At 45.2% G+C, this 23,068-nt stretch overlaps 1 protein-coding gene across 1 annotated transcript in view; it reads left to right on the top strand.

The window, feature by feature from the left end:
- magixa (MAGI family member, X-linked a) overlaps positions 1–11,967 on the top strand; it is a 79,802-nt gene extending 67,835 nt beyond the window's left edge. Inside the window, exons 14-18 of the mRNA XM_063208762.1 lie at positions 4,594–4,794; positions 7,243–7,319; positions 8,671–8,817; positions 10,999–11,151; positions 11,663–11,967. Of these exons, the coding sequence (XP_063064832.1) occupies positions 4,594–4,794; positions 7,243–7,319; positions 8,671–8,817; positions 10,999–11,151; positions 11,663–11,863 (779 nt within the window). The 3' untranslated portion in view covers positions 11,864–11,967. The remainder of the gene's footprint in view (positions 1–4,593; positions 4,795–7,242; positions 7,320–8,670; positions 8,818–10,998; positions 11,152–11,662) is intronic.
- The last annotated feature ends 11,101 nt before the right edge of the window (positions 11,968–23,068 follow it).

The following is a 23,068-nucleotide window of genomic DNA, read 5'->3' on the forward strand; positions in this document are numbered from 1 at the left end:
CATCCCTCACCATGTCTCTCTCTTCAATCTCTCTCTCTCTCTCTTCAATCTCTCTTCAATCTCTCTCTCTCTCTCTCTCTCTCTCTTTCCCCTAACCTCATTCTATCTTTTTCTCTGTTTCTGACTTTTCTCCCAGGGGCCTCATATGATTTGTATTTCATTTGATTCAGTGATTACACAGGTCTTATGGAAATATCCTCCTATCCTGTTCTCTACCTACCCCACCTCCCCCATTTTTTCCATTTGGCTTAGATTGCTTCGTTTCTTATATATATGTCCATCTCTGTGTTTGTTGCTTGTGTTTGTTGTTTACCTGCCCATTGACTCTCATCGGAGCTGAAAAATCTCCCCACCCCTATGATCACGTTTTCTGGCATTTTGCATTCCTTTTTAATTCTCTCTCTCTCTCTCTCTCTCTCTCTCTCTCTCTCTCGCCTGCCCTCTCTGTCTTTTTTTCTTCAATGTATTTGTGTTTGTTTGCATGTCTGTCTCTTTGCCTGTTTGTATCACCCCCTTGCCACAAATGACCATTTAATATTTAATGTGTTTGTGTGCGCGCATGTGTCCGAGTGTCCGTGTGTGTCTACGTGCGTGTGTGTATTGGGGGTAGCTCCTCTGTGCCTGTTGGGCCCTCCAGGGGATCAGATGGAGAGGGTACAGTAGCTGCACAGTGTGGTAGGTACGGTAGCCAGTCTGCAGTCACATCCACTCTCCACTTAGCCGGAAACGAGGGCCATGGATACTTGGGCACTTTCTTGGCAGACATATGACAGAAATCTTTTCACACACGATGATGTGAGAGGACAGCAGTATGCCCTGACCATCGTCTGGTTGGTCAACACTTCCCCCGCAGTAGTCTTTTCTCTCTCTCCCTCTCTCTCTCTCTCTCTCTCTCTCTCTCTCTCTCGCTCGCTCTCTCTCTCTCTCTCTCTCTCTCTCTCTCTCTCTCTCTCTCGCTCGCTCTCTCTCTCTCTCTCTCTCTCTCTCTCTCTCTCTCTCTCTCTCTGCAGTCCGCAGTGTTTCCCCCAACACCCCACACCATCGGTGCAGTAAAGGTTGAGTGGTTCGTTTTTGAAAAGACCGGGAGGCCATTTGAGAAAACTGATACACTGGAACTCACCAGTATCCCTCGTTCTCCCCGCTATCCCCCCTTATCCCAGCTCCCAGGTCCAGCAAGCGGAACAGAAGGTCATTGTCTGAGTCATGTTTAAGTCAGAAAACAGAAAAGGAAAGATATAAAGGAAGTATAGGAAACCCCATGGAGCTGTGGGAGACTCCTGTGCTACAATATCCTGCAGCACTGCACTGAACTTTAATTGAACACACGCACGCACGCACGCACACACACACACACACACACAGACACACCTTTTATTTTTATTTTTATTTTATTTCTTCTTCACCCTTCTTCTGCACACTTGTTTTGCACCGGCCATGCATTTCATTACAAGTGACACGAAAGTGTCTCTATGTACATGACAAATAAATATCCTTGAATCCTTGAATCCTTGAATCCTTGAAATACTGTGTAGTACGTATGGGGCCAGCAGTCAGAGTTTGAACAATTGTTGAAATTTAAGAAAAAACCTTTTTGTGTTCCACCGCTGTGGTTGTGGCTGCAATGTATGATGTATTTTCTGTATATATCACGTAGACCATGTCTCTGCAGGGTCAAGAATCCCAGAACACAAATTTGAGTCCGTTTGAGCTGAGGAAAACCACAAGCTGAAATGTTATCAGATTTCAAATATCTTGTTGTCACGTACTCTGAGTGTGCGGCATTTTAGGTCGGCAGCATCTTTATTTGGTGCACGTGTTTATGTATTTCCCCATTAGCAGATCAAAATGCTAATGTGTAAAACAGTGTAACCAGGCAGGCTAGCATGCAGGTCATGCCTCTATCCCACCCCTTCAAGCTTAATTTTACGAGCACCTCAAGTTTTTAGATGTGTATTGTTAATTATTCAGCCAAGCAGTCATGAATTATTACACAGGCTGTCATTGTGTGTACCCGGCTTTCAGACTGAAGGGCCGGGCTATTTTGGATCTCTGTTGGAAGCCTGACGGCTACAACAAGGCAGGCCACATATGGAGACTGGATTTGTTTTGGTTTGTTTGCACGCGCGCTTGTGTGTGTGTGTGTGTGTGTGTGTGTGTGTGTGTGTGTGTGTGTGTGTGTGTGTGTGTGTGTGTGTGTGTGTGCGTGTGTGTGTGTGTGTGCGTGTGCGTGCGTGCGTGCGTGCGTGCGTGTTTGACTGTCCGCACGCGCACGTTGTGTTGTGTCAGAGCCACTAAGAAAGAACACTTAACTGACACAATGGTGCCCTTGCCTTTTTGTGTCTCTCGTTTGCAGTTTGTCATTGTGGGGATTGTGTTTTTAAGGTGACATGATGTTGACTTTCGGAATAGAAAGAAATGATCGATTGTGGCTGTATTTGCATACTGGGGTTGTGTTCACACTTAAGTTGAAGAGTCCTTGTGCTGTTTGTCTCCCTCTCTAAGTAGAGGTCATGATGGGCCATGTGTGTCCCAAACACCTATTCACAGTGTGTGCCGAATAAATGTTTGCCTTTCAATGGATGTGTGCATTTTCTTTAGCATTCATTCACTGTTTTTACTTTATGAGTCTGTTTTTTGTAGTATTTTTCCAGCTCTCTGTCTCTCATATTCAATACTCCACCACCTCTGGAACATGATTAGAACCTGCAGGTTTCCATTCCTAGGCCTACTGCTTAGCCATTAGGGTACATTGAAATGCCGTTGTAGTTCAACACTTGGAGTCGATTTAACATCTCTAGAGTGTATATGGTCACAGAGTATTCTCACTTGACATAGCTCTTTCATGCAGATGGGGTCGCTGGCGATCCTATTCAATATTTGCTGAAAAAGCTTAACTACATTATGGCAACATTGCTACAAGGTTGCAAAGAGTTTAAAGTAATCTATAAAGACGTAGTCATTACAATTTTGGTGACAATAAGGTTATAACAGAGCCTCTACATGAAAGCAACACAGATTTTTTCCCCCTTCAGTTTAGCCATTGTGATCCAGCTTCCCAAAAGTATTTTGTACTGTAAAGTGACATTAGGCTTGTCTGGTCTCTTTCCATCTCTGTCTTCCCACCGCGTCCTTTTGGTCCACAGAAGCCAAATCAGTATTTGACATCAGGCCCATGTGTGCTCTTTACCTCTTCCCCTGTCTTCCACACGGTGTTGTCCCTGCTGTCTAAAGACATCCCTGTTCCACACAAGGGTGCAGGTTTTTGAATTGAGACATGCGGTCTCTCTGGCTCCCTCTCCCCATCGTCCCTGGCCATAATGGCACAGGTGCCCCATTTTGTCTTCCCCATCCCACAGTGTCCTCCCTCCCTGCTGTCACCTCTAACTCAGTGTTTCTCAACAGGGGTGCCGGGGCACCCTAGGGTGCCGCAGGCCCCCCTCAGGGGTGCCGCGGAAACGTGGCTGATAAATAAATTATGTAATATATAATACATATTTGTCTAAATTGATAAGTTAATGTTAGTCAGTGGAATCTTTCATCTGTCATTTACGCACAATAAAGTAAATATAGGTCGCCCCAGTCTGCTGCAACTTCGAACGTAGGTCGTGTGACGTCTCCAAATGTGTTATTTTTTTAAGCTTGTGTGGTATCGGATGCGATGCCATGTTACAGCTTGTTGGTTTGGGGTGCCATGAAAAATTTTCATGAATTGAAAGGGTGCCTCGCCTAAAAAAAGGTTGAGAAACACTGCTCTAACTATTAGTGCACTTTTGAATCGAATCACATCGTATCGTGGTTCTTAAGTATCGAAAAATAATCAAATCGCTGGCCCCTGCCCACTGCCCTAGCTCCATAACATAATAGAAGTGGGAAAGTAATTGGAAAAAGGTAGAATTGAATCGTATTGTGAGGCATTCTTAAAGGGACACTGTGTGAGATTTTTAGTTGTTCATTTCCAGAATTCATGCTGCCCATTCACTAATGTTACCATTTTCATGAATATTTACCACCACCATCAAATTCTAAGTATTCATTATAACTGAAAAAATTGCACTTTTCATACATGAAAAGGGGGATCTTCTCCAAGGTCCGCCATTTTGAATTTCCAAAAAAGCCATTTTTAGCTGCACAAATGACTGTAGTTGGGCCATAATACAAAATGTTAGTTTATTACTTAGTAAACTTTCATGAAAAGATCAAATTTGGCAATAGACAGCCCAGATTCAATGAGCAGCATAGTTGCAGTACCTTTTTTGACCATTTCCTGCACAGTGTACCTTTAAGTATCGAAAATAATCGAATCGCATCGCATCGCATCGCATCGAATAATAAGATATCGATATTGAATCATATCGTCATGGAGGCTGTGATTTACACACCTACTCTCTATGTGTCTCTTTCTGTCTCTTCCCTGCAGCATCCTCCCTGTTGTCACTCTGCTTTGTGATGGTGTGACAGGGCAGCCCTGCAATTTTCCACATTTAAAACCTAAACCTATACTTTACCAAGTAAGGCACAGCTGCCCAATGTCATTTAAATGTAACATTGCACTCATGTGGCCTCTCTCTCTCTCTGTCTGTCTCTTCCCCTCAGCGTCCTCCCTGTTGTCGCACCGCTTCGTGACGGTGCGTCGGGGCAGCCCTGCGGCACGGAGTGGGCAGATCCAGCCAGGGGACGAGCTGGAGGCGGTGGAGGGCCGCTCGGTGATCTCCCTGCCCCATCGCGACCTCGCCCAGATCCTGCGCCGCGCCGGCAACACCCTACGCCTCACCATCATCCCCCGCTCCAACACAAGTAAGGGCGCAGACGCACACACGAACGCATTCGTAAATAGACGCATGCACACACCCACAGACGCACGCACACGCACACACACACGCATGCATGCATGCACGCACGCACGCACCCACCCACACACACACAAACACGCACAAACACACACTATCAATGCCCAATGTCTCACCATCATTCCCACTCCTTCTAAAGTAAGGACACACGCGCACGCACGCACGCACGCACGGACACACACACACACACACACAGACACACACACAACACCCTATGCCTCACCATCATTCCCTGCTCCAGCAGCACGTTATGGACTGCTAGCAAACATGCTTGCATATGTGCACATGCACATTGCATACACATTTAATGTGTTCGTAGATTCATAGACATATTTATAGAGAAATATACAGACAGACACACATACACCTGCGCACACACACATACGGACACTCACTCCCTCACACACACACACACACACACACACACACACACACACACACACACACACACACACACACACACACACACACACACACACACACACACACACACACACACACACACACACACACACACACACACACACACACACACACACACAGTCCATGTTCCAGGAACACTTTATACCTACAAAGCGGATTCCAAAAAAGTTGGGACACTTGGTATTTTGTGAATAAAATAAAAATGCTGGCATTTTCAAAACATTCAATATGTTAATAAGGTAGAGCATTGCGTACATACAACATATCAGTTGTTAAAGTCAGCAGAATTGTTGTTTTGAGGTAATTATATGATCATTTGAAATTTCACCCTTGCAACAAATCCCAAAAAAGTTGGGACGGGGCCAATAAAATGCTTTTTATGTTTGATAAGACTACAAATAACACAAGGGAAGATACTTAACAGTTAGATACTTTAACTGATGCCATGATTTTATTCAAAAAATAGATATTTGGATGTGCGAGACTCGATTTCAACAGCTCAACTGATAGGTGTGTTCTTCAACTTGTTCCCCTTATTGTTATGCTTAATATGTGGCATATCCTGACTGCAAGAGAACAATTTTGTCACCTGTTTACTCTTATGATGGAAACACATCATTGGAACATAGTAGAGATTGAAATCTGCCACCATTATGGGGCAATAGCTAAAGGCGGTACTCCAAAATATAATGCCTTGGTAGCTATGTATGCTGTTTAAAGTCTGTATATATCATTAAACATTCATTTTAATGCTCTACATGAGTAAGAAGACCATAACCAAGGCACCTCTGCACCCCTTTACCGTCATATATGCTGTCTTTCAGACTGACTACTAAAACAAGCTGCAACTCTGCCACTTGCAACTCTGTTTAATGTCTGCATCATGTGTTTTAATCAAGTGTTGTGTTTATGGTCATTTTTTCAACAGCTGTCATTGTTGGAGTGTCAGAGTTTGCTTATTGACGATGAGTATGTCATGATATCATAACCTATGCAATGATTTCACAGAACTCCATATTACGGAAATAGTTCTTATATGCCTGCAATTTTGAAAATTCAATCTTTCTGTGTAATAGATCAGTAATTAGTGCCTCAAAATCTTCGCTACTGAGTGCCACAGCCTTTCTGTGATGGTATTTTATTTGTGCATTCATGTTGGCAGTCAATATAGTTCCTTTTAAAATATTCTTCCTTGTGTTATTTTTAGAATTATCTAACTATACCAACATGTTTTGGCCACGTCCCAACTTTTTTGAGATTTGTTGCATGGGTCGAATTTAAAATGAACACATATTTCCCCCAAAACAATACTTTTACCACCATTTAACAGTTGCTATGTCGACCTTGTGACATTGTGCATCTTACACATGGAATGCATGTTTTGAAAATGGCAGCATTTTGCTTTTATTCACAAAATACCAAGTGTCCCAACTTTTTTGGAATCCGCTTTGTACTAATCAACTCTCAATGTTTTCCCATGTCTGCTACAGTATGTATATGACAGAATGTCACACACACACACACACACACACACACACACACACACACACACACACACACACACACACACACACACACACACACACACACACACACACACACACACACACACACACACACACACACACACACACACACACTCGCACACACTCGCACGCACGCAGGCACACATACACACAGACACACAGACACGCACACACGCACACACACATGCATACTTATATTGTCCATTTGCACCTATCCTGCTTTGATCAGGGACATTGACACATGTTGCCATATCTCTTTTGACTTTCTGAACATCTCCCATCTGCCTGTGTTTTGCAATATTTAGTAAGCCAACATGTCAATTCACAGTCGTCCACAAGATGGAGCTAAGAAGCCAGCATTTTCATCACAGCCATGCTGCTATTGAATTGCCAACATAAGGAAAATATTTGTATCATTAAACCAATTTCTAATTTTTTCACGCCAGACACCACTAACCTGTCAGAGTACGCAGACTTTGACTCTGACCACAGATCACGGAAAGGTCACAGGGCCAGATCGAAGGTGAGACGTCTCTCTCTCGTGCGGGTGTGTGTGTGTGTGTGTGTGACTTGTGTTGTTGGTGGAGTGAATTCCCTTAGCCTGGTCTTACCAAACCCTCGTACTAATGCCATACAAATGGCCTGGGTGTGCATAGTAATGAGTTGAAGTTGAACTGGTTTAACTCCAGTGGGAGGGGTTGAACTCTGTTGAGGTTTGAAATGGAGGGATATCACCCAAGAACTAATGTTTAGTTGTGATATACTGTATGTAATGTTGTACTTTCAAGCTACAATCAGTTGGACGATAGCTCCCCTTTTATTGCTGAATAGCCAATGATAGACTGCATCCTGAGAATAGAGTGCACTGAGATCGGGCCTAGACGTTAACATGTACAGTAGCAGTGTTGCCAGATAGAAAATCCTGAACTATCGCACCAAAACCTCAAAATAATTGTTTATGACAGTTTTGGGGGCAGGAATTATCGTAAACAAATCAAATTGTTGTTAAAAGGCAACTGAATGAAAACTGTGAAATTACCGTACATCATAGGCTTTTTTCACATTATTGATCATACAGAGGACAAAATTATGGTATACAGTGATTATCGTACATCTGGCAACACTGACATATCGGGAAATGACAACTGAGGGGAAGTTTACAGAGGGCTAAGGCCAGGCTAGAATCCTCTGTGTGTTGTGTGTGTGTGTGTGTGTGTGTGTGTGTGTGTGTATGCATGAGTGTGTTTGAGAGCTGCGTCTTGGCCGTCCATCTGCATCTTCCTCTATCCCTCTCTTTCTGTCTCTCTTTCTGTCTCTCTTTCGGTCTCTCTCTCTCTCTCTCTCTCTCTCTCTCTCTCTCTCTCTCTCGCTCGCTCTCCCGCTCTCCTGCTCTCTCTCTCTCTGAAAACTATCGTCTCGTCTTTTTTCTATGTTTCTATGTCTTCCTTCCCTCCTTTTTTCCAGTGTGTTTTTCATTTATGGATTGTTCATGTCACATTTGTAAAATTTTCATTTATTTTTATTATCACATTTTTTTTCCATTTCTCCCATTTATCCTCCCTTTAATCGTTGTCTCAAATTACATTCCTCTACTTCTATACAACCTCTCTATCACTCGCTCTATCTCTACCTTTATCTCTCTATCGTTCCCTCTGTCTGTCTCTCTCTCTCTCTCTCTCTCTACCTCTCCCTCTGTATGCTCTTTCTCTTTCTTCTCTCTCTTTCTATATCGCCTCTCGCTCTCGCCTTCTCTATCTATCCTCTCTCCTCTCTCTATCTCTCCCTCCTCTCCCTCTCCCTGTATCATCTGTCTCTCATCCTACTGCCATCCTCCTCCTCCTCCTCCTCCTTCTCCTCTCCTCCACACCTGATAGCAAGACTCCAGGTATTACAGTGTGGACCTGGAGCGAGGCCCCACAGGTTTCGGCTTCAGCCTGAGGGGGGGCAGTGAGTACAACATGGGCCTCTATGTGCTGGGCCTCATGGAGGGGGGGCCGGCCTCGCGCAGCCAGAAGATCCAGGTCAGTGGACTGACACACACACACGTGCACTGGACAAACATACAGTGCATACTCACATACATACTCACATACTTACAGACACATACATATGTACGTATGTACATATTGATGCACACTGGACTGGCGTGTGCACACATACACGCAGAGACAAGGGCACACACATACATTTGACACACGCTTACATTCACACATTCACACATTTGAGCCACAGACACGCACGCATATTCACACACATCGGACACACACTCTGGAGCAATGCAGACACCCACGCGTACACACACTCTCACATTCTGTCTTGCACTCTCTCTCACTCTCTAGCTTAAATGCACACCATGAACACACCACTCATTCGGACACACTTCCAGACATTTGTTATGTTACTACACACACTGTAGGGAACACATGTCTAGTGGAAGTCTTCCATTGTCTGTGCCATTCCCCCACATTGTGTGTCTAAATAACAACAATGTCCAACCACCACCACCACCAAACACCAACACGACACCATCTGTCTGTTTTGTATACTTCTTTCGTGCTTTTTTATGTCGTCTGTTTGTAGATTGTTTGTCCATGTCTCTGTTTGTCACCTCCGCCTGCCCCAGTGCTTTGCTTCAGCTTTGGCATGGGCGTCTGGGTGCGTGTGGCAGCAGTGTGCATGAGTGACGGTACCTTTGCTGTGTCATGGCAATCTTTTTTTGCCATGTCATGGTAACTCTACTGTTGTTGAATCAAGCAGGGGGTTGTTTGCTTTTATATGTACTGTATACAGGGTTTATGCAAAAGTTATTGTATACTTTAAATAAATTCCTCAAGATTACGCATTTGTGTTTTCTGCACAGGAGTTGCATTTGCAGTTTTACTTGCGAGACTTGAAATCGCATTTCAAGGCTCTGAAGACTAGCTGTACGTTCTTTAAATGAGCTCCTTCATCTTTAACAACCTTCCTTTTGGTGTTTTTGCGTAATGTTTCGGAATTTATGAACTGATCTTCAGCATGACTTTTGCGCAGACCCTGTGTGTTCAATGTTGAGAATAAGATTGTTGTTCTCCAACAATGTTGCAGTTCTGAAAATGTCATGTTACAGCACATGTATGTCCGATGACTCCTGCTGTGTCCCAATGTTTTCTACAATGTCTTCCTTCCAACATTCCTCTCTCACTGCTGTGTTTGGTACCAGCTGCTGGAACCACTTACCCTTTTTGTGATGTTATACACAACAACGAGATGGGACGGTTTGAATGAAATTGTGTGTGCTTTACTTGTGCTCTCAGAAATGTTGACTGAAATGTAAAAGAAATGTGCTTTGTACTGTGTGCTTTCAATGTATATCAGAATTGTTTCGTTGATCCTAATGCCGGTATACTGTACTTGAAAATAGATGACCATGTTTAATATGTTTACGTAAAGGAAACTCCAAATCTATTCTTATTGAGTTCGGAAAAAAATAAAGTTGACCGTGTATTTTTGTTTTCAAATAACCTCAGAGTAGTTACAAACTGTTCAAACAAACAAACTGACAGTTTGAAAGCGGAACCCTCTCTCAAAGGCAGCTGTACAAAGGAGGTTCACTCCTCCAAACTCATAGTGGTTACAACCCACGTAGGGTGACAAAGTAAATTCACAAGTCTCCTGGAAGTGTCCTTCAGAAAAAGTGACTATTAAACCACTAAAACATTTCTTGGAAAATTATATCAGTAATGTTTTCAGTAGAGTAATTACTGTGTATTTTCTGCGTAACAAGGTAATAGAGAGAAGTGGTATCTAACAGGTAAAAAGGGGGCATTTGCAAAGTAAATACCATGTAATACACACATCTGAAGAATTACTCTGAAACTGCAGCATATTTTCTAACCAGCTAATCATCTACCTTATCTCTGTTACCACATGGTTACTGATTTAATGGTATGTACTTTGTACCTATCCCCTTTTTACCTATTAGATACCATGTAACTTTACTCTGTTACGCTGTTGTTACCCAGAAAGTACACAGTAAGTACGTATGGTAACTGTACGGTAAAGTAAAGCGTTACCAAAAAAAATCTATAGTATTGCTTCAATAGTGTCTGGGACCGTGATACTGTATGTTGTGTCTTTTTTGCGTGTGTTTTGACTGTTCTGAAGCGGTGTCTGTGTGTTTTGACTGATGTGGTGTACACCTGTGTCACCAACCATCTTGGCAGGTGAGCGACCAGCTGGTGGAGATAAACGGGGACAGTACGGTGGGCATGACCCACAGTCAGGCCGTGGAGCAGATCCGCAAGGGGGGACACCGCATACACCTGGTGCTCAAGAAGGGGAACGGCTATGTGCCCGACTATGGTACACAAATGTTTGTGTGTGCGTGCATGTGTGTGTGCGTGTGCGTGTGCGTGCGTGTGTGTTCATGTGTAGGAATTCTTTCTGTCTTTCTTTCTTTCTTTCTTACCTCCTTTCTTCCTTCCTTTCTTTCTTTTTATGTATGGGTTTGAAAGGGTTCTTCTCGAGTTTCTTCAAGTGTTCATTAGAATTCCTTTGATCGTATCAGTGTCTTTACTTACAATCTGTCATAATTACCTGTCTTCTTTTTTCCTGGTCCTGGTGCTTGCTTCTGTCTGTGTTAACTTGTCTTTTCTTTACCTTTCTTTTCCTCTCAATCTTTCCTAAACCTACAATCACTCTCTCTTTTAACTCTCTCCTACTTCTTACCTCTTTAATTCTCTACTCTCTTTTACTCCCTCCTGACTCTCCTCTACTCTTTTCCTCGATCTGCATTTTTCCCCCCTCCTCCTTTCTCTCTTTCCTCTCGTCCTCTCGTCCTCTCTTGGTCTCCCTCTCTTCTCTCGACGTCCCTTCTCTTCAGTGGAGCTGTCCAGCCTCTCTCTCTGTATGACCAACTCCAAGCAGGGTGAGCCCTGCTTCTATGTCATCGGCCGGACAGAGAATACGCGGTTGGTAGCCGTTCCTGTTAGTCTCATCTTTTTCTTTTCAGTTCTTCTTCCTTTCTTTCCTTTCTTTTTTTCCCCTCCTCACATGCCTTTTTTGCTTTTTTCTGTTCTGTGGTCGTGAACGTTCGTACGTTCGTTTGTTTGTGTTGATTTCATGTTTTTGTTCATTTGTCTGTCCGTTCGCTGGCTCGTTCACGCGCTCACTCGTGCGATCGTTTGTTCTCCATTCGCCACTGCGTCGAACACCCAGCACTGCACACCCCACCCCACCCCAACGACACTCTGCCCCCAGCCCCTGCCACTCCCCCAGCTCCCCTGTACGAGCTCGTAATCCCAGTGACGTATATGTATGTGTGTATGTGTGTGTGTGTGTGCGCCCCACGGGTGAGGCTGCCATTTTGCAACGCAGAAAAAAGGAGAGAGAGAGAGAGAGAGAGAGAGAGAGAGAGAGAGAGAGAGAGAGAGAGAGAGAGAGAGAGAGGAGGAGGAGAAAGAGGAGGATGAGAGGAAAAGGGTGAAAGTGGATGAGAAAGGGTCTCAGGGTTCAGAGAGGTGGGACAAACACGAGCAGGAACAGTAGGCGGAGAAGAAAAGGGGAGGAGAGGAAAGGAGAGGAGAGATGAGGAGGTTGACGGTGGAGGTGGGGTGGTGAAGTCCTGTTGGTGGAGAAATGGAGAGGAAAGGAAAGAGGAGGAGTGATGACGAAGTGGAAGGTAGAGGTGTGGTGGGCAGAGGAGAAACGGAGAGAAAAGGAGAGGAGAGGAGAGATGAGGAGTTGTGGGGTGGGTGGGATGTGGTGTGGTGGTGAGGTCTCATGGGCGTAGGGGGGAAAGGAGAGGAGAGGACTGATGACGAAGTGTATAGGGTGTAGGGTGGAGGTGGGCTGGGTTGGTGAGGTCTAGGGGTTCAACGATTGGAGAGGCAGTGAGTCAGAAGATGAGAGGAGCTGGTGGGAGGAGGACGATGCGACCGGGGCGGGATGACGGCAGCCCTAACTCAACGCTCACAGAGGCCCCCAGATCCCAGAGTGGCTCACTCGCTCTGTACTTCAATTAAGCAAAAACTGCAAGAATGAGGAGGAGAGAGAGGGGAAGGGATGGGGGGGAGAGAGAGAGAGAGAGAGAGAGAGAGAGAGAGAGAGAGAGAGAGAGAGAGAGAGAGAGAGAGAGAGAGAGAGAGAGAGGGGAAGGGAGAGAGAGAGAGAAGGAGAGAGAGAGGAAACCATAGTGAGATGCAGGGAAACGCATGTACTTTCATCTATTTCAAGCAGATGTGTGTGTGTGTGTGTGTGTGCGTGCGTGTGTGTAGGTGGGTGTGTTTTAAACCATAGTGAATTTTACTGTACAGGGTTAGAATTTACAAGGGGAGCTGAGACACTGATTCTGTTAACACGCCACTGCACTACCGTGCTTCCCCTGACGTCCTCTCTAGCAGGCTTCGACACACGCTTACGGCATCAGCGTTTACATCCTGGGGGGCATTTTCCAGGAACCACAGGGGAGCTGCAATAAAAAAAGAAAAGAAAAAGAAATAAAAAAACCTGCACAGCCCTCACCCGCACTACACATACATTTGCTGAGCTCAAAAACCCCCAGAGATATGTAATGAGAAAAAAGGCTGAGTTGAAAAGCATTGCTGCACCAAAGCGTTCGCTTGTGCTGATGTAATAATATATTCATGCAGTACATCCATTGTAATGAGAAGGTTAGGAGCTTAAAACACACTGAAAGGTCAAAAGGTTACAAGAGGTCATCATTTGCTAACGGAAAAGCAGGAATTTGCTAGGTGATGAGTGCAGAAGTGATGGATCGCATGCAAACTGAATATGGATGTTGGGACAAAGCACATTAGTGGTGTAAAATTACCGAAGTACTCCTATCCTAGGATCTCTGTCAGTACAGTATTCATATAGGGTTTTTTCCCACACAAAGCACACACACCCATGCCTTGTTGTCATACGTTTTCTAGAAAAATTCCCCCTAAAGGAATAATTATGAGTGTGTGATTTGTCACTTGTGTATGTTTTTATATGACCCACTTACTGTCTGTATCTGTTTCATTGTCTCTCTCTGTCTTTTGTCTTTCTCACTCTCTCCTTTTGTCTCTGTGTTGCTCTCTCTCTCTCTGCGTCATTCTCTCTCTCCTTTTTATTTCTATCCCCTTCCATCTCTTTGTCTTCCTATTTCCCACTCTCTTCACCCCCTCTTTTTCTGTCTTTCTTTCTTTCTTTCTTTCTTTCTTTCTTTCTTTCTTTCTTTCTTTCTTTCTTTCTTTCTTTCTTTCTCCTCTCTTTCCCTCGTCCCTCTCTTCCCCATTATTTTTGTCTATCTTTCTTATCTTTCTTCTCTCTTATCCTCTCTCTGTGTCTTTCACCCTCTCTGTCCTTCTCTCTCTCTTTCTTTCTCCCTCTCTCTCTCTCTCTCTCTCTCTCGGCAGACCGTGAGGTTGGAGCAGCCTCCCCCTTCTCCTCAGGGTTCACCGAGGAGCCGGGTGTGGCTGCGGTAGATAAGTGGCACGTGCCGACGCGGCCCCGCATGGCGGATGGGACGGTGGACGGCAACGCAGATGTAGACAGAGGGGACAGAGGGGACAGAGGGGACAGGACGGCCCGGAGAGGAGTGGGGAGTCAGGGGGGAAGGACCAGCAGCCGGGGAGGAGGAGGTGGTGGTGATGTGGCAGGAGGTGCTGGAGGAGGTGGCAATGAGGCAAGAGAGGGAGGCCGCACTCCTGACACAGACCTGGAGCGTAAGGAGGAGCGAGTGATCGCTCCACATTGGGAGGAGAGGAGGGAGGGGAGGGAAAGAGAGAGAGACAGGGAGAGGGAGGAAGGTAGGAGACAGGCACAGAGCTTACCCAGGAATGTGCTTAGAGGTGAGGAGCATGTTGGAGGAGGAGGAGGAGGTGGAGCAGAGGGATCTAGCAGGAGAGAGAGGGACAAGACCAAAAACAGGGAGAAGAGCAGGAGTCTGGGCGACCGGCGGAGGAGAGAGAGGGACAGAGAGAGAGAGGAGGAGCACGGGCGAGTGTCGAGAGTGTCGTCATTGCCAGCAGCGGAGCGGGAGAGGGAGCGAGAGGAGGTGGAGGTGGTGATGGGGGAGCAGGAGGTGCAGGGATGGGAGGAGACGCGGCAGAGGGACAAGAGGAAGAAGGAGGAACAGAGAGATGAGAAAGGAGTGGGGGAAGCGGAGAGACAGATAGAGAGGGAGCTTTTGGGAGAGAACAGGGACAGGGAAAGGGAGAGAGGGAGCAGGAAGAAGAGAGGCGATGAGAAGGAGCGCGAGAGGGACAGGAGGAAAGAGAGGAGGAGGCGCAAGGAGAACCTTCCGGCAGACGGGGCCACGACGGAGGCATCTGAAGGCGGGCCAACAGCAGCAACAAAGATGGCCGACAAAGCCGCCTTCTCCTTTCTGATGCCACTGGACCACGCTGTTGGTGGCAGTGGAGCTGGTGGCGGTGGCGCTGGTGGCGGTGTATCCGATGCGGAATCCCTCGCCGGCCAATCCATCGCCGGCTTCTCGGAGGTCAGCATATCGGCCGCCAGCATCTCCGGGCTCTCGGTGGCGTACCTCGGCGGGGCTGGTGCCAGCGGTGGGGCTGAGGGCGGTCATGACGTGGTGGCGGACAGCGGGCACGAGGCCGGGGCTGTGGGGTACAGGCCAGGGTCCGGGCATCACCACCACGAGGGCGCTGCCCAGAGGAGTCTGCTGTCCCCGGGCCCCTGGCTCAAGCCCAGCCAGCAGAAACTCTCTCAGGTCCTGGAGAGCCGGAGGCTCTGGGGGCGCGACGGGGGGCTGTGGCTCCACTGAGGGGATACCCAGCTGGGGACGGGAAGGGGAAGGGGAAGGGGAAGGTCTGGCCTACCTAGATCAGCTCAGTCCCTCTTGTCCCTTCTGGTCGCCCAGCTCCTCAGAGCATACTCTCTGTTGCTCTCTGTATGTTCCTATCTTTCGTTCTTTCTTTCTGGAACATTCTCTGTCTCTCTCTATCTCTCCCTTCCTCTCTCTCTCTCTCTCTCTCTCTCTCTCTCTCTCTCTCTCTCAGAGTCTCCTATCTTCCTGTCGTAGTTTCCCTTACTGAGTCTCTGGCTTGTATTCTCTCTCTCTTTACCTCTCTGTACAGGTATTTAGTTCTTTCGGGAATGCTTTTATCAAATCTGAATTACAGCACAGAGAGCATATAACGTTAAGATCACATATCCTGATGCTTACATGCACTCCTTCCCTCTTATGCCTATGCAGGCGGGTCTACATCTCTCTCTCTCTCTCTCTCTCTCTCTCTCTCTCTCTCTCTCTCTCTCTCTCTCTCTCTCTCTCTCTCTCTCTCTCTCTCTCTCCTTCTTTCTGTCTCTCTCTCGCTATTTGTCTTTATCTTCCTCCTTTTGGAGTGCTTTTAAAATCGTGTTACCTGTCACCATTTCCAATTATCAGTCCATTCCAGTCCTCCATTCAACACTATTTAGCAGTGAAAGGCATTTTTCATGTTACATCGGCAAAATGCTGTTATATTCATCATTCATGAGACTAGATCAAACAGAAATTATGCAAATTAAAAAAAAAAAACGTCGCATACAACTTTTCAGATTTTGCAGGCGTCACAGAATGTGGTAATGTCGCCATCTAGAGGGCAAGTAAGTGTACAGGAAAAACAGATGTCCCTCTTCTTTTTCTTTGCTCTGATTTTCTAATGTACATGTAGCTACCTACCCAACCAATGGATATTTATATTATATCATCATCATTTTGCTTATTTTAAAGCATGGATAGATTTTTTATATCTCCTGTTCTTTTGATCAGTGTTACTTTGTCTTGACTTGATTCTCATTTGTTTCATTTTGTTATTACCTGTGGAAAACTATGAAGAAGATGTATTTATACCATATATTAGCTGCTCGCTTGCTTTTGGATTGTAAACCTTTCTTCCCTTGTATTAGAACATGTCGAAGGTCCGAGAAGGTGTCTGAGTGGAGAGTGAAAGTACTGTTAAAGAGGGTAGGGCTCAGTCCGCTAGCCTCTTCTGGTGCCTTTTGCTTATTTAACTGGTGTTTACCAAAAAGAAAAAAACAAACAAACAACAAAACATACAAAAAACAGGAAATAACAATGAAAGGAGAACGTGTGAGTGTGTGTATATATTATACAGTCTATCACAGCAAACTGTTAGCACAGTGTCATATCCTCTAGCTCTCTCGAACTTTGTCAGACAGAGTAGAAAAATGCATTATCCACTGTTGTTCTGCAAATTCAAGTGACATGAATGAGAACTCATTCCAAGTGCCTCATGTGATGGTCCCTTGCATACCCATTTCAGTGACACCTATTGGGGGGGTGGGGGTTGAGGGAGGGAGAATGGAGGGGAGGGGTTGTCTTTTTGCTTCATGCCCACACATTTGTATTCTTGAAAGAAAAAAAAGCGTACACACATCCATACATACATGCATACATAGACACATACATACAAACATGCATAGTACTCGAGCCCCATTTCAGCTCCATGGCCCTCAATAAATAGAAGTCAAAGTATCTGTTTTCTTCTTCGTCCGGTCTTCCTCCCCTTTCCCCTGTCTGGCACCCTGTCTGAAAACTTAAAAAAGAGACATACAATGAGGTTTCTTTGTTTCTTTGTTGTTGTTTTTGTCAAGAGGACAACAAGGGCATTTTGATACTGGTCTTCTATGCATTTTGTAAGACTCACTGGTTTCAATTGCGGTAGTGTTTTACTTTCGTTTTTGTATACCAAGGCCTTATAGCTTGGTATAAATTGTGTACAGTTTGAAAAAAAAACACTGGCAGGCAGAATCAAGAGTTTTGTAAAATGTACAAAATTGTGGAAGACTTGAGGTCTGTGGTTTATCAGACGTACTGTATCTACTTATGCATTGTATGTTTACCTCGTCCCTTGGAGCAATAAGAAGCCATGTTCTCCTCTGGTTAGGATGGTATGCACCACACTGTACAAATGGAAAGCTCCCTCAAAGGACCTTCAGCTGGATGTGATTGAAAAACTATGTTCTCTGAGGAACTTAAACGTTTTCTGAAGAACGTTAAAGTTCTGGGTAGAACCCCAAGATTTTGTATGGGTTCTTCGACGGTGGCAATCGAAGGTGTTCCTCAAAGAACCGTTGAGTTTCTTCCTGGATTCTCTGAGGAACTTTGATTAAAAAAAACTTGCAGTTCTTCCTAGAACCAATTTGTCACTTAGAGGTTTGATAGGTTCCTCATGGAACATTTAGAACTTTAGAACTTCTAGAGGTTCCTCCACATTGGCAATCTGAAGATTCTTTGGGGAACTTTTCATTTTTCAGTGCATGTAGCCTCCCAGAAGCACTCTACGTACAGTATTCGGGACAAACAGATGCGATCAGAAGAGTACAGTGGAAAGTTGAGGTGTGTAGCAGTTTGGAGCGCTTTTATTCGGAGAAAAAATCTTTTCTAGAAGGAATCTTTATTCAGCTTGTGAATAAAAAAATGATACGAGTACAGAGGACGATGCACTAGTTTCATTGATCAAGCATGTTTGTACAGAAGGATGGAGTTAAAATGTGAATGTTTCTTGAGGAGGTGTAAAATTCAAATATATAAATATATATGATAAAAAGCCAGGCACCTAATGTAGCACCTAATTATTATATCCGATAATTCTATCAAAGCTGTCAGTAATATTGTACATAGCAAGATATCCCAGAGATTTTACCTTTCTACACCAGCACCGTATACTAAAGAAAGACAATTTAACTATAGAGCTGTGTAGCACAGTCAATAATACAATATCAATATTAAGAAATAAATAATAATACTGAATGCTGATTAATATATTAAACAGATCAGAGTACATGTTATTTGTATGGTAGGCCTATGTTACACAAAAATATTCAGACACCATACATAACGAAACAAGCTCAGAGAGAGAGATACCTTTCAGTATAAAAATCACGCTTCTGGCCAAGCTAGATATTCACCTTTTTATGTATTATATAGGCTTAGGCTCTGACTATCCATGCTAGGATCGCTAAGTCTCAGTTTCACACACACACGTGCGCACAGCTCTGAGCGAAGTTGCCTGAATTTAGCCTAGGACACCCCTCTTTCCACAAAAACAACCACAACCACCCCACAGCACCCCCTATTGGACTGGCCTGTCCCATCACTGTGCTTTGGCTTCCAGGACAGTACGTGGTCCCCTCTCGATGGCTACCGTTGGCCCTCCTCAGTCACAGGTCACTGCAGCAGCAGCAGCAGCCACAGCAGCATTGGTGCGATTCATGTCGCATCACAACCCCCACTCCACTCCTACAGTACCTCTTGCAGTGACAAGTCTAGGCTCTCACCCAGTATATGAACCATGACTCAGCCTTTGCAGGACTGTCTATTTTTTCTCCTTCTTTTTGGAATGGGCCTCGACTGCTCCAACTAGAAGCCGGGCTGGAGGCACACAGTATTTTAAAGAAGCTCCTCCCTGTCCTGGGTGTCCATCCCGTCCTGTCCTGTCCGTCTAGTGACTCTTGACTTTCAGATGGAAGGGGGCGCCGAAATTCTCGTGAAGCATGCTTTTTTGCCAAAACAGAGAAAAAGAAAAAAAAAAAAAACGATTGCCAATCAGAATATTATTATTATTATTATTATATCCTTCCTTTGTTTTCCTCACTCAGCGAGTCCCTTTGTAGTAGTTAACACACAGATTCACACCTGGATCTGTGTTTATAGTCTCGCGAGGGGAGCCATATTGAGCTTAATGATAATGTACTTATAATGCAATTACACTTTTTGATACCATATTGAAGGAGAGGGGGAGGTCGGTCTTAAAACAGTGCTGGCTGCACTGAGCTGTGTACTGTGGTAGATCAGTGACTTGATGTCAAGGATGTGCATTGTTTGCTTTTTTTTAAAGGATGTCAAACTATTATGTACATTATATCTTGTTTCAGAAAAAAAACAATGAACGTATTCCAAAAAAAAAGGACATGTGACCTTGAGAATTCACCTTGACTTGAATTTGTTAACGGCCTTGCAAGGAGTCAGCCATTGTACAGAACCGTAATCAAAAGTGTTGTTTCTTTCCTACGAATGATGCTGTGCCAAGGTATGAGACCAGGACGTGCGGAGTGGGGTCTCTTCCCTGTGTAAGATTCTAGGACCTAAAACGATGGGGGAGTGGAAGGTTTTTTTTTTTTTTTTCTAGCGGTATTTTGGGGGGATAGTTTAATGGGGGAATGTGAGTGGAACAGGGGAGAGAGAAAAAAGAGAAGACAGAACAAACAAATGTGATGGTTGCCTACTATAGAAGGTTTTCTCTCCACCAGATCTGGGATCCTGTAACCCCTCCTCCCCAACACAGGAAACCACAGTAGTCAATGGTTTGGCCCATAGACATAGAAGACATGTAGCTTAAATATCTATGGTCTGGCCCATAGACACAATGTCAATGGGCCAGACCACAGACGTACTATATAGTATACATACATGTAGAATAGACATGTGTATATGTCTATGATTGGGCTTGTGTTGCTCCACAACCGGACCAGACCAATGGCTACAGCCTGTGGATTGCCTGTATATGTACATACAATATAAATACATGGAACTCTTATCATACAGATGTACAGGTTTTTATTATCATAGCTCTTGTTATGTATGAGGATATTGTTTTTTTCTTTTTCTTTTCTTTTTTTTGTTTTTGAATGCATCAACAGGGAGTTTGGAACAATGAAGTATGAACTTATGACATGCAGTAACTGAAATAAAAATGAAGAGATCAAAAGGTGCTGTTGTTTGCAAACCCTTTTTTTCATTTGTCATTGCTGCTTGACTATACTAACAAGTTTGTTTTAATGTCTTGGACTGTGTGTGTGTGTGTGTGTGTGTGTGTGTGTGTGTGTGTGTGTGTGTGTGTGTGTGTGTGTGTGTGTGTGTGTGTGTGTGTGTGTATAGAGTGAGTTTGTGCATATGGGTGTGTGTGTGTGTTTGTGTTTCTGTGTGTGTTGGCGAGAGAGTTTGTATATGCACGTGTGAAGCCTATTTGACTGTGTACTGTATGTGTATGCTTGTGTGTGTGCGTGTGCGTGCGTGCGCGCGTCAACCCACAAGGGCTTACACACACTTTTACGTAAGCACTCTGATGCGGTTGTGATGTGTTTGATGTGGATTATGCAATGCAATGCGAGACTCCATAGGATCGGAGGAGGCATTTGGAAGACAGCAACACTATGCCACTGTACTGTGCGTGCATAACACTGTGTCTTCTTAGCAGGCCCGCCGAGGGGCGGGGGGAGGGAGGGGGAAGGGGTATGTTGTCCCAGGCCCAGGAAGATCGGGGCCCCATAATTGGGTCCCAATTACATTGTATGTTTTGGATAGGGCCAGGGGGCCCTCTCAGATGACTTTGTCCTGGGCCCAGCAAAAGCTTTCAGCGGCCCTGCTTCTTAGGCTGCTTAGCTTAGTGATGGCTCCTGTTTTTTTGGTAGTAATTCATTCATTTAGTCATCACGTCTCATGTAAGGCATTCAATAGACCCCATACAAAAGGTGGACACAGCATCCTTCCAACATTTTGCCTCGAAAACATTAAGAAGGTATTATGAGAAGGGAATGATTGATTTACAAAAGAAACTGCAATTTCTGCAAATTCCTCTGGGCCTTGGACATTTTGTTAAACTTCCAATCCCCATCCCCCCCAACCCCCCCCCCCACACACACACACACCCATGCACGCAAACACACAAGCATGCACAGACAGGGCTGCAGTGGGGGAGAAATAGGGCCTGGGCACTTTAGGCTAAAAGGGGCCCCTCATAATTAGCAGGCCAGAACTGACTCACCGGTGGGCCCCACACACTCGTGGGCCCCTATTTTCAAAAATGTTTTTTTAACATGCCCGCTATGCCAGATGGCCAGTCCAGCCCTGCGCACATACTTTTTCTAATACTCTACACACACTCCCTCCCACACACACACGTGAGGACAAGTGTGCATGCACATTGAAACAGCTTGGGAAAAGTAAAAACTCCCACACAGAACTGTACGGTATACAATTTTGAAACTCCCACACACCAACACAATGCTCCTCTGGCCACTCGCTGCTGAATAGTAACAAAACACAACAACCCCCTTTACACCATCACAGCATCTCTCTCTCTCTCTGTGTGTAAGTCTCTCTCTCTCTTTGCCAATTCCCTCTCTATATCCCTGCCTTCCCGCATCTCTCTCCCTCCCTCCCTCTCCCTCTCTCTCTCTCTCATAGTCTCTCTCTCTTTCTCTCTCTCTGTGTCGTCAATTCCCTCTCCATATCCCTCTTTCCCCCCATCTCTCTCTCCCTCCCTCTCTCGCTCTCTCTGTCAGTGCCTCTCTCTCCCTCTCTCTCTCTCTCTCTCTAGTGTGAAGCTGCGCTGGACCGCTGCTCCATTGTGCAGTCCACAATCAGCAACAGGTCTGGCAAGTCCCTAGAAACACGTGCTCAGCTTCTCATCATTTGAGGGGCTTTTATGTAACTCGCATGCACACACACACACACACACACACACACACACACACACACACACACACACACACACACACACACACACACACACACACACACACACACACACACACACACACACACACACACACACACACACACACACACCAAACTATTTCATCCATACAGTAGTAGACTGGAGGTGTGGAGACGTGTGTTTGCCTCAGGTTATGTTATGACACAATACACGGCTCAGTGAAATCTAGGCGACTTAAACTCAGCCATCTCCCACAAGATTCCCTAATGCTTTTAGCATGTCCCCATCCACAGCCAGACACACCTGCTCCATTACAGACACCCACACCACAGACTGTATCTGTCTCTCATTCGCCTTTTACCTTTGTCTCCATCTCTTATCTCAGTCTCTCTCTCTCTCTCTCTCTCTCTCTAACTCCACCTCTCTCTCTCTCTCTCTCTCTCTCTCTCTCACACACACACACACACACACACACACACACACACACACACACACACACACACACACACACACACACACACACACACACACACACACTCTCTTGTGGTTAGACCCAGCGCCATTAGAACCACATCCAAACCCATTTGTTAGCATGTTAATCATACTTATGATGCACTTTGTCAGCACTTCCTCGGCGGCTCATCTCGGCTCCCTCAGGGGAATACCTCCGTCGTTTCTCTCATCTCTTGCCTACTAGTAATTGGCCTGCCTAATTGCACCTTACTAAATGCCAGGCAAGCAAGCTGCTTAAGTAGAGCATGTGTGTGTGCGTGCGCATGTGTGTGTAAGAGAGAGACAGAGCGAGTGAGAGAGCGTGACAGATTGTGTGACAGACTCTACA

Source organism: Engraulis encrasicolus, chromosome 10 (genome assembly GCF_034702125.1).
Source record: "Engraulis encrasicolus isolate BLACKSEA-1 chromosome 10, IST_EnEncr_1.0, whole genome shotgun sequence".
Taxonomy (NCBI): domain Eukaryota; kingdom Metazoa; phylum Chordata; class Actinopteri; order Clupeiformes; family Engraulidae; genus Engraulis; species Engraulis encrasicolus.